General features: G+C 36.9%; 1 protein-coding gene across 1 annotated transcript in view; it reads right to left on the bottom strand.

Annotated features, from left to right (window-relative positions):
• Nucleotides 1–13,302, bottom strand: part of Rnf169 (ring finger protein 169) — an 87,203-nt gene that overhangs the window by 7,555 nt on the left and 66,346 nt on the right. The window contains exon 5 of the mRNA XM_087211931.1: nt 255–354. Within this exon, the coding sequence (XP_087068057.1) occupies nt 255–354 (100 nt within the window). The remainder of the gene's footprint in view (nt 1–254; nt 355–13,302) is intronic.

Genomic DNA, 13,302 nt, shown 5'->3' with positions numbered 1-13,302 from the left:
TGCGGAGATTAAAGGCATCTACCACCACACCTGGCTAGAGCTGTTAAAAAGGTTTCTCTAATGGCCCTCATATCACCCATCTGACTACTGATTTAAACCTTCCTTCACATCTTGTGTAGAATCCTCTGACATAACCAATGGCATGCCTGGGACCCATTCTACTTCCTCATCTAGAACAATTTCTCCCATGGCCATGTGCAGAGGAAACTAGGAAGTAGGACTAGAGAGCCTGCCAGCCTGTGGCTGAGATGTACCTTGGCTTTTTTGGTTGGAGCCGCTCTCAGTCTGCTCTTCACTCTGTCCTGAGCTGTGTCACTGCAGCTCTGACTCCTCTGAACCCTGGAGTTTAGCTTCCTATAAAAGAATAAAAGACAAACAGTCAAAATTAGTCCATATACTAGTTTAGGAAAAAGATGACAATCTCTTTTGCATATTCCAAGCCACTCACCAAGAAAGACAATTCCCTTGGGAAGCTACAACAGAAAATGAGTTAATTTATTAACAAAACACATTCTAAGAACACACCCTACCTTAAAAAAAAAAAGGAGGACATCTGGTTTAAGCTTTTGTTTCTAAAGTAGATACTGCCTAAATAAGCCAAGGCCAATAGTTGTTTTGTCCATGCTAAAGAGATAGAGAAATATTTCACCTTTCTTAATTGAGTGTATTAAATCTCCTTTACAAACAAGATTTTCTTCATTAGGCCTGAACCTCTCAAGAAACTTGAACTGGCCATGAAACAAATATTGAAGTATTTACAAAAATGCAAAGCAGAGCACTGTATTTTTATATAGGAGTCAAAATTAAATGTAGTCTCTTAATTCATTACATTTGAGTTTCTGAAGGCCCGAAGCCCAGTGATTTAAGAGACTTCAAGGACACATTTTTGTCTTATTACATTGGATACTACAACCAAAATCAAACTCCATAATATCCATACTGCATGCTGAAGTCCACTACATGACAGCAATGATAAATGCTATAAGAGATGAATTATTATGTACCGAAGTTCCCCCAATGTTTTCTTCTACTGTACATTATTTAGATCTCTGATTCACTCTGCGTTAAACTTTATGTATGGTGTAAAGTTGGGGTCTAACTTTGTATTTAGCTGAATATATATATAAATCTTACGAGTTACAATCACATACAGATAACTGTCATCTGCCCCAAAGACTATAATTAATCTCTTTTTCATCCTTGTTTCCTACTCAACTCTCACCCACTCTACTTACATTTATTACATACTTAGTATGTGATGGGCATGCAAAGCCCTCTGTTGGCATATGAGCCAAGTTTCCCCAGCAGCTGAGCACTGGATGACAATTGTTTTTTTCTAAACTAAAAACCTCAGTATTCAGGTTTAATTGCAGTGTTGGTACTTTGAGATAAATAAGTGGGATTGGGTTGCAGTTTGGGCACTCAGTCTCTAAAAGGTTTGCTATCACTGGTCTAGGTCTTCAAGGAATCAAAGTTCAGTGAGGCAGTCAAATCAATACAGTAAAAGTAAAAGGGCACAAAAAAAGTATACAGAAGATGCAAAAATGACACAAAAGAGAGCATTATGAAAAATCTAAGGTGAAATGAGAATAAGGTTGGAAAGCCTATCTATAGCACACGCATTTGATGGATGAACAAGTATTTTCCATAAGTCTAAGTAAATGCACAAACAGAAATTATCTTCCTAGAAGTCACACAAACTGTCAGTTGTGTAAGCCACCCTGAAATAAACAGGATGGTGGATTAAAATGCTGGTGTTAACAGTGTACATTTTGGGTCAGGAGAAAGAGATAAAGAGCCAAGAAAGGCAGCATTATTATTTCAAATCTGTAACTTTTGGGTGTGATTCCAATGGAGAGGCAAGTAGGCAATAAGAGAAAAAGATTTTCTGATCAACATGAGAAAGACCTTTATAACTTTCCATAGTCAGAACAGTTCCCTGATAGCTGCCTTGGCAAATACTAAGCTCAGTGTTCAACTTAAGTCTCCCCTAAACCTTAAGTTCCAAATAGCCCATGAAGAATTATTTTAAAATAATTTTCCCTGATTAAACATGTACTTATTTGATACAAGCTTTTTTTTTTTTTTGGTACTGGGAATAAAATTCAGAGTCTCTCACTTGCCAGGCAGGTGCTGCACCACTGAGCTACATTCCCAGCTCCTTGATACAAACTTTTGATTACAGGGTCGGGGATTTGGCTCAGTGGCGCCCGCGCCTGCCTCACAAGCTCACAAGATCCTGAGTTCGATTCCTGGTACCGCAAAACAAAACAAACTTTTGATTACAAGTTTCCAGAGTTCCATTAAAGTTGATTTTGACTATTTTTTGCCAAAAAGGATGGGCTTCTGGAGTTCCCTATGCTGCCATTTTTGCTGATCAGGCAAAGTATCTTTAAAATACAAATGAGATATATTGGATACAGATAAGATATAAGGCAAGAAGGGGATTTTTATTACCATGGCAGTGCTCTGAAGCGTATTTCTAGGGATATGGGGTGTGAATTCTGACCTAAGTGTCACTAAAATAATGAATGTAAAAATATTCTATAAACCAAACATATTATATAGGTAATACTGTGTCTATTGCTATTATAGCATTTGGTTAGGTGAAGAATATTCAAAATACCAAACTTGATAAATATTTTTGGAGTAAAAAAAATTCAAACAATACTGCCATCTAAAAAAGAAGGTAACTTCTTTTTCCTCATTTGTGCACATCCATTACTGCACTCCCAAATGCAAACACAGTACTTGGTACACAGTGAATATATTCAATAAAATTTACTAAAAACAAACAAAAATACAGGATGTAGAAAGCAGAAATGTCTCCCTTCCTTAATGGAAAGGGGAAAAACCCTCAACATTTACTTGGACCCCATTATCTGTCAGGCACTGTGCTAAGTGTTTTGAATATGTTGTATCCCATTTAACCCACATGTATACTCTGAAATAAGTATCAGCATCCCCAGTTTGTAGACAGAGAAATGAAGGATGTGATCCTTCCTTTCCTACATAGCTGAAGCAAATATTTAAACCCACAGTATCTCTCTGATCCAAAGCCTGTGTTCTTACTATTACAGCATACTAAACTAACATTCTGCTCTATTCTTCCATATACTCAAGATACCTAGGAAAGCTCTATATAACACATAATGAACTCATAAACAGGAGAAAGCAGTATTATCTGAAAGTCAACTGGCTTAAAATTTCCACTACCAAGAGACCAAATGGTTTTCTGGGATATATAATAAGGCTAAACAGACCAACAACTACAATGGGTCTGATTTACAAAGAAAAGCAGTCAGTATAAACATCATCTGGAAAGCTAAAAGACTTAATGCTTACAAAACACTGTTTAAAGGGGTTCAAATGATAAAGCATGATTTAAATGTTAGATACCTCACACTCTTGGTTGCTTGTTCATGATTTTGTCATTCCCATACCACACTAATTTCTTCATTATTTTCATTCCCATACCACACTAATTTCTTAATCATACCCTGAGGTCTAGAATATCCCGAGGATGGATACACACACAAACACACACACACACACACACACACACACACACGCCTGAATGAAATAAGACATTTCCATAGGCCTTGGAGCAGCTGCCATGCACTCAGAAATGAGTGAGATCTTGTTAGAATCCTTCTTTTTTTTTATGAACTGAAATAGCTGCCTTGTCTGTACTAACATTCTTTTATTTTTTAAATGTATAATTAACAATTTTTTTTTTTAGTTTTGTTTTTGGTACCAGGGATCAAACTCAGGACCTTGCACTTAAGCAACAGGCACCGGAACCACTGAGCTAAATCCCCGGCCCAACAATTTTAATATATATGCTGAGCTGAGCTCTTTAACCATCACAATAATCAACGTTAGAACTTTAGAACCTCAAAAAGGAAGCCTGTACCCATCAGTTATTACCCCAAAATTCTTCTCCAGTCCTAAACAACAACTACCCTACTTTATGTCATACATATTTGTCTATTTTGGACATGCACTAGTATAGTAGTACCCTCTTATTTGTGGTTTTACACTCCAAAGTTTCAGTTATGTGTGGTCAATTGTACTCCAAAAATATTAATTAGAAAATTCCAGAAATAAACAATTATTATATTTTAAAATGCATGCCATTCTGAACAGTGTTATGAAATCTCATGCCTTCCAGCTTCATACTACCCTGGGTGTAGACCATGCCTTTGTGCAACATATCCACAATGTATATGCAACCCAACTGTTAGTCATTTTGTACCTGTCTCAGTTAACATATTAACTGTTGAGGGTACTGTAGTGCTTATGTTCAGGTAACTCTCATGTAGTAACCTAATGTACATCACGATGATTATGTCATTCACTTCACTTCAACTCATCACGTAGGCACTTTATCCTCTCACATTATTGCAAGAAGGGTGAGTAATGCATAGTACAATAAAATAGAGTAAGGGAGAGAGGGAAGGAGAAAAATGATATTCACATAACTTTTAAAACAATGTAACTGTTATAACTTTTTTCTTTTATGATTAGTTATTAATCTCTTCTGTGCCTAATTTATAAATTGAACTTTATCACAGATATGTATGTATAGGGAAAAAACAGCATACATAGCCCTCAGCATTATCCATGGGTTTAAGTGTCCACTGGGAATCCTGGAATTTAACCCCAATAGTAAAAGGGGGAGTGCTGTACTCTTTTGCTGATAAATAAGAATACTCCTGTTTTCATAACTCTTTTGCAAAAAAAAACAAAAAAAAACCTAGCATAATATAAAAGGATTTGAGCCTCCTCAAACATCAGTATAACTGGATAGATGGTCTTTTACCCTCCTCTGTAGTAACTTCATTATTTTTTGGAACAAGACAGGGTATAAATGATTTTAAAAACAGAAGTAAAGCAATCTTCTGTTGCAAAAGCAGACATTTCAAGACAAAGATTCAAGTACAGGGCCTTTTTCACAGAACTCTGACAACACCTGAAGAGCATGTAGGTTTGGAATCAACAGAGAGCTGGGTCCCAAGTCATTCTGCTGACTTGAGAAGTTCTTGGGTGAGTTACTCTCTCTCTCTCTCTCTCTCTCTCTCTCTCTCTCTCTCTCTCTCTCTCTCTCTGTGTGTGTGTGTGTGTGTGTGTGTTTAGGTATGTAGTTTGCTGAAGAGTGGTCTCAGGATCAGCATGTCTGGGTTAGAATGCAGGATATAAAGCAGGACAGAGTACAGGGAGAGCTAAACTACATACATTTGTGTCAGAGGCCTCAACCTATCCCACAAGTTGCTCTGGAGCTGAAGTGGTTATTTCACCTCTTTGAGAACTATAATTTTCTTGGCTATTAAATAGGAGTATTAAAAGTTTGCAGGATGAATGTCACAGTTAAGTGAAATGAGGTGAGGCATAACAACTTCCATTGTACACGGATGAGACAAAAGGAGGTCAACTATATCACTCCAGGTCACACTGCTACTTTAGCCTCCTAATCCTCCCCTAGGCTAGCCCGGCCTCTCTAGCTTTGCTTCCCTTCATCAATTCTAGAGATAGTTCTCCAATATAATACCACTTGTATGTCTGCCTGGTTTTTGGTACTTGAGAACTTCTGTATTACATTTGTTCATTTTAAGGAATAGGGATACACTTCTTAGAGGATGTGCATTTGTAATTCTCTCAAACACTGACTAGGCATTCATTTAGCATCACTGAGTCTTTGCTAGTCAGTCTCTATCTCTATCCTTATACACACAACTTGAAGAAGGTACAGCTATTGTGGATCTCTTAATATGTCACACTCTGAATCACACACTCTAGCTTATAATATCTAGACATTAGAAAGCAAAATTATATAGCTATGGCTAATTTCTACTGAGCAGAACACAAATTTTTCTTTTATAGAATTTATAGCATAAGACATTGCTAGTGTATTAGAAGGCTAATAAGCAACTTCACAATATAAAAGTTTTTTCAACATGGTCACTAGCCCTATCCCTAGCCCACAGCCCTGCTGCCACCATATCCACCACTAACACAACTGCCACAAAGGCCACCACAATCACTGAATATTTTCCATGACCAAAGCTGTCATTGCCACTAGAACCACCTCCATGACTACCATCAAAGTTTCTAAAACCATTTTGACCTCTCTGCCTAGACAAATCACCAACCATCTCTTGCTTCAGTAGGGCTTTCTCCACTTCATAGCTGTGGCCATTCACAATAGAGTATATCTGCACTACATTCAGTCATGGTTGTCAAAGGTTACAAAAGCAAAGCCCTTCTTTTTGCCATTGCCTTGGTCAGTCATGATTTCAGTCAATTCATGTCTTCCTCACTGTTCAAATCATCTCTTAGGTGATATTCTTAAGTATCTTTTTTAAGGCCACCAACAAAGATCCTTTCCACAGTGAAGTGGAACACAGTGAAGTGTCAACACAGCCCTCTTTGGCTCCAAACTCTTCCATCCACCTGTATGGGCCTTGTACTCATGGCTACATCCATCTACTCCACAGTAGCGTAAGTGATGAACACAAAGCCTCTGAGCACTCTAGTTTGGATCTCTCATTACCACACAGTCTAGGAATGTTCCCCTTTGCTAACAATGGCTCCTCAGACTTTTATTGGTTGTTTCAAAGCTCAGTTCTTTGGTGAGGAGCTTTCACAGTTGTCTGGGTTCTTTATGAGATTCTTAGACATGATGGCACTGGGAAGAGAGAGACTAAAGATCCTTCCTAGGGTGTCCATGGACAGAAAGAACCCAATTATTTTAATAATAATCCAGCTCATCCAACCTTGACTAGAATTTGAAGAAAATGAACCCTAAAATACAGAATTCACAAATATTTCTTTCCTTTTTTTCCTTTGGTAGCATTGAGGAATAAAGATAGGGGTGCTTTAGCAATGAACTGTATCTCTAGCCCTTTTTAGTTTTTACTTTGAGACAAGGTCTTGCCAAGTTGCCCAGGCCAGGCTCAAACTTGCAATCCTCCTGCTTCAACTCTTCCAAATAGCTGAAATTAGAGGTGTGAACCCTGCACCTAGCCACAAACATTTCTCAATAGTAAAGTCTAAAGTTAATTTTTTCCTATTAATTAGTCCCACTGTGGTTCAGTGAGAAAGAGTATGGGCAGGGATGGACTAACAAAAGAAAAAAAGTATATAACAACATTTTTTTCAAAGACATAATAAATCAAAAGAATAAGGCATAATCAAAAGCACAATCTTCTATCTAGGTTTTGCAATTTTTCCCATTAGAGAAGAATTTGCAAGGCATTTTAAGTAATGACATATAAATCTGCTACCCCTCTTTAAAAGAATGAATTATAAGGGTACAAGGATAAGGGAATTGGTGACAAGTAATTCACCTGCTCAATATCTACTCCAACTAATTGGGGCAATTTTCCCTTGACATATTTGGATTTTAATGTAAATTTATTTTTTAAGGTTATTTCACATTATAAGATTTTAGAAAATTGTATTTATTAGCTTCAAGGAGTATTTATTGTGACTTGATTAAAATGACTGATTTGATTTTTATTTTTAGTAGCTCCCTTTCACTTTTTTATCTTATTTATTTTTGAGATGGTGCCTTGCTGTGTTGTACAGGGTAAACATGAACTTGCAATCCTCCTGCCTCAGCCTCCCAAGCAGCTGATATTACAGGTATGCACCACCACTCTCAGCTGTATCCCTTTTATAATCAGTAAGATATACCTGCTATAAAAGAGCGGGTATACATATACACAATCAGGCACTGGTAAGTCTTATATTTTATCCTTTATTTTTTTCCCCATTAAGTTTATTGGTGCATTTTCGGTATAAAATACAGTTACATTCATCATTGGGATCTTGTACCTTTACATGAGTTTCTTGGTTCTTATTTTTTTCCCCTCCCCTTGCCCTCCCTTCACCCCCTCCACCCTTCCCTATTTGCAAAGACTTTGTTTCCATTTTTGTCCTCTTCTCATATTTTTTCCTTTCCCTTTTTTCCCTTCCCCTACCCCTCCCAATTCCCCTGCTCTTTTAGACCTTTTCTTCCTGTTACACAATATCAGTTATACATTTTTAAAATTACAATATCAAGATCTAGGAGACATTACCACAGATTTTACAGAATTTAAAAGGATATAGAAAGCATATTACAAAAATCTTTTTTGAAATAAATTTGACAACTTCTAAGAAGTACCTTGGAAGACAAATTAATGAAACTAACTCTGAAGGAAATATAAAATTTGAATAGCACCTGTTAAAGAAAGTATATTCCTAGCTTGAAAACCTACCTATATGACAACAGCAGGCTCATAAACATTTTAACTGATAAAATTATATCAAACAATTAAAGCAGAAAAAAGAAGGAACACTTCTCCCCTCATTTTAGGAACTCAACATTGTGCTAATCCTAAAACTGGATAAAGATAATAGAAGAAAAATGTATGAACATAGATAGAAATTCGTTTAACAAAACAAACTATTGGAAGTCAGATCTGGCAGGATGTAGAAAGTGGTTTTGTTATAGGGATGGTAGTGTTGGTTCAGCTTTGGAAGATCCACACCTAAAAGCCATCATTTTAACAGAGGAAAGGAAAAAGCCATATGATCCTGTCACTAGTTGGAGAAAAAGTATTGGACTAAATTCTACAGCTGTTCATGGTAAAAGCTATCAGGAGACTAGAAGCAGAACAGAAACTTCTCAACAGATTAAAGACATGTACTCCATACTTCCAGCGAGAACACCTTATATGAATGGAGAAGATACAATGCTTTCTCCTTAAGGTGGGAAACAAGGGCAGATATGCCTACTCTTCATCTGTCCATTAAACTTTGAAACATAGGCTTAAACCAAAATAATCCGGCAATAAAATAAAACAATTAGGACAGGACTGGCAAGGCAGAAGTGAAATCTTTATATGTAGATGAAATGATCATCTACAGAGAAAATACTAAGAAATCTCTAGAAGCCCCTAGAACTTGTACTTGAATTTAGCAGGATTAGAAAACACAAGGTATATATAAAAATTCAGGTCTGTGTATACTTGCTATAAATGAAGAATTGGATATTGAAATTTAAAAATTATGTAGGAATACAAAGGACCTAGAAAAGTTAAAACCAAAACGAAAACAGTGTTGGAAGACATTTAGTACCTAATTTTAAGACTTCTTCTAAAGCTACAGTAATCAAGGCAGTGTTGGTGTAGGGAAAGACATATAGATCATTTGAATAAAACAGAGAATCTAGAAATAGAACCACACATATATGGTCCACTTAGTTTTGAAAGATTATTTAACATTAGCATTTTATAGAATATAAACTCAATTCAAGAGCCGAGGAAGAGATAGTGTTTTCAGCAAATGGCACTAGAACCCCTGGTATCCGTATATAAAAAATTAACCTCAACCCTTTTTTTCCATACATGAAAATAACTTGAAGGGATCTATGAACCTAAATAAGAAAGCCTAAAAGTATAAAACTAGTGGTAAGTCTTAATAAAGCAATCTTTAGTGTTTCACTTTTGGAGGGTGTCTTATTTTTCTCTTGTTGCTGAGAGACAAAATACCCAACACCCAAAATTAAGGGAGGAAATGTTTATTTAGCTCACAGTTTGTAGAGGTTTCAGTCTATAATTGGCTTGCTCCAAGGCAGGGATGACAAACAGGCACCGCAGAGGAGAAACAACATGGTACACACAAAGCAGCAAAAGCAAAAAGGGACCTTAGCAGTGTCTTTCTGCCCCTTTTATCCAGACTACCAGGATTAGGGTGCTGCCAAACCAATCACTCATATGTAGTGGTTTCGTAATCACACACCCTTAATGCCAGCATCACACACTCCAGACTCAGCCACTTCTGAAAAAGAAAACCCCACCTTTAGGGGGTCATCTAAACACAATCCATAACAGAGGGCACCTATATTTCAAGCTCATATACAAAATTCAACAGTCCCATATTCATCATAAATGACAAAGAAATATCCACATACTAGGTCTTCATTATATCAATTAATTGTAAGTAACTATGATAACAATAACCATTTAAAAAATGTCAAATGAGTGAATAAATAGTCTGGGAGGGGCCTCCTAGAGAGGTAGCTGCCATTACTTAGAGTAGGGGAGGAATTTAAAGAAAAGAAATATTTCATGAATTTTCCTCCAACAAAGGAAAATCAAACTGCTCCAACAGAATGTACAAAAAAGGATTCAGAAATGGACCAGGAATTACAGTAGGAAGCATTTTTAACATTCTGAAACTTTGCCGAGGATTTAGCTCAGTGGTTCTGGCACCTGCCGTGCAAGCACAAGGTCCCGAGTTCGATCCCCAGTACCAAAAAAAAAAAAAATCTGAAACTTTGGTGGCTTCTTTGTGTCTTATTTTTAAGTGGCTAGCAGCAAAATCTTTAGGGCAGAAAGATCCCAGGCATGTCCACAGAGACAGTCAGAAAGAGAGCCACTACCTAGTACTGACAGGAAGGTGAAGATAAACATTAGGGATGAGGGTGAGCAATGGCAGCTTTGACCAAAAACTTTGTGGCTTTGTAACTCTATATTAAAACAAAGCATGGCATGTAGTAACTGTTCCAAAAATTTCTATTGAATGAATCAACGGTTTCTTTTTTCCTTTTTTTTTCTCTTTCTTTTCCTCTCTCCTTCCCTCTGTACATCCATCCTCCCTGCCTTTCATCTGGCCCTTCACTACTCACGTCCCGCATTATCCAGTATCCATCTATTTCTTTCCTCCTTTCTTCCGCAGGACCTGAGAAGTCCAAAGGATCAAAAATCTTAAAACTTTTCAGTTTGCCTCCCTGAAATCTATGAAGATACAGTCAGATCTAGGCATTGAAAGTGAAATTGACTTTGGCTTCACTTCCTACTAAGAGCATTAAAATCCACAGGGAAAATTCATGGATACTGTCCCACTCAAGAAGACTCTGTTGTTTCCTCCCAGGATAAAAGGTCTACACTTCACAGAAGAAAACTCAGCACATCAAGTAGACTTCAAACCAACACTAATTAAGAGAGACGAAGAAGAATACTACATGCTTGTAAAGGGAATGATCCAAGAGGAAGAGATGACAATCATAAATATCTATGCACCAAACACTAGTGTGCTCAACTATATAAAACAAATACTAACAGGTATGGAAAATCAAATAAGCACTAACACAATAGTACTGGGGGACCTCAATACCCCACTGTCACAAATAGATAGATCAACTAGACAAAAAATAAGCAATGAAATACTAGAACTCAATCAAACTCTTGAACAAATGAACTGAACAGATGTTTACAGGGTGTTCCACCCCACAAAATCAGAATACACATTCTTCACAGCTGCACAAGGGTCGTTCTCCAAAATAGACCACATACTTGCTCATAGAACATGTTTAACTAAGTGAAAAGGAACAGAAGTTGTCCCCTGTATATTATCAGACCACAGTGCAATTAAATTGGAGATCAGTAGCAATAGAAACTGCAAGAATTTCATAAACACATGGAAACTGAACAACATACTTCTGAATAATCAATGGGTCACAGAGGAAATTAAAGAAGAAATCAGTTTCTATAATTAAATGACAATGTCAATACAACATATAAGAATCTATGGGACACAATGAAAGCAGTCTAACGAGGGAAATTCAGAGCAGTGAATACTCATATTAGGAAAACAGAGTGAGCTCCATTAAGCAGCCTGAGGCTGAACCGTAGGCTTCTAGAAAAAGAAGAGCAGGACAAACCCAAAGCTCATACAAAGGAGGAAATCATAAAGATCAGAGCAGAAATCAATGCAATAGAGACTAAGAGAACAATACAAAACAAATCAATGAAGCCAAGAGTTGGTTCTTTAAAAGAACAAACAAAACTGACGAACCCTTAGTCAACCTTATCAGAAAAAGGAAAGAAAAGGCCAAAATCCATGCAATTAGGAATGAAAAGGATGAAATTACAACGGACCCAGCCAAAATCCAGAGGATCATCGATACCTACTTTGAGAACCTGTATGCCAATAAGATGGAAAACACAGAAGAAATGGCCAGATTCCTAGATAAGTATGAATTACCAAAGTTGAACAAAGAAGATGTAATATTTCTAAACAACCCAATATCAATCAATGATATTGAAAATGTAATTAAAAACTTACCAACTCAGAAAAGCCCGGGCCCTGGTGACTTCACAACTGAATTCTACAAGACATTTAGAGAGGAACTACTGCCACTACTGTTTAAACTCTTTAATGAAATTGAAAGGGAAGCAATACTCCCAAATTCATTCCTTGAAGCAAGCATCACCTTGATCCCTAAGCTGAGAAAGATCCAACCGAAAGAGAGAACTATAGGCCAATCTCACCAACAAACACAGATGCAAAAATCCTTAATAAGATACTGGCAAATAGAATACAAAAGATCATCAAGTAGATTATACACCCTGACCAAGTGGAATTCATCCCAGGGATGCAGAGATGGTTCAACATACGCAAATCAATAAATGTAATACACTATATCAATACAGCCAAGAAGAAAAATCATATGATCATCTCAATAGATGCAGGAAAAGCATTTGACAAAATCCAACACGCATTTATGAGAAAAACCACACCAAAAATTGGAATAGACGGTCTCTACCTCAATCTGATAAAAGCCATCTATGAAAAACCAACAGCCAACATCATATTAAATAGTCAAAAACTGAAATCCTTCACACTAAAATCAGGAACAAGACAGGGATGTACACTATCACCACTGCTGTTCAATATAGTTTCGGAAACATTAGCCATGGCAATTGGACAAGAGAAACAGAATAAAGATAGGAAATGAAGAGGTCAAATTGTCATTATTTGCAGACGACATGATACTCTATATAGCAGATCCCAAGAACTTCACCAAAAGTCTTCTAGACTTAATAACCAAATTCAGTCAAGTAGCTGGATACAAGGTCAACACACAAAAATCAATAGTTTTCCTCTACACGAACAACAGACTGAGAGAGAAATGGGGCAAACAATTTCTTTCACAATAGCATCCAAAAAATTGAAATACCTAGGAATCAACCTAACAAAAGAAATCAAAGACCTCTTCTCTGAAAACTATAGCACTCTGAAAAAAGAGATCGAAGATGATATCAGAAAATGGAAAGACATCCCCTGCTCCTGGGTAGGAAGGATCAACATAGTGAAAATGGCCATACTTCCAAAAATGCTATATAGATTCAAAGCAATCCCAATTGAAATCCCAGCAGCATACTTCACAGACCTTGAGAAAACAGTGCAAAAATTCATTTGGAACCAGAAGAGACCTAGAATAGCAAAAGCAATTCTATGCAACAGAGA

This window comes from Heterocephalus glaber, unplaced genomic scaffold (genome assembly GCF_053883595.1).
Source record: "Heterocephalus glaber isolate CG9 unplaced genomic scaffold, H.glaber_assembly_v1.0 deba00001428, whole genome shotgun sequence".
Classification (NCBI taxonomy): Eukaryota; Metazoa; Chordata; class Mammalia; order Rodentia; family Bathyergidae; genus Heterocephalus; species Heterocephalus glaber.
This window is presented reverse-complemented; position numbering and strand designations above follow the sequence as displayed.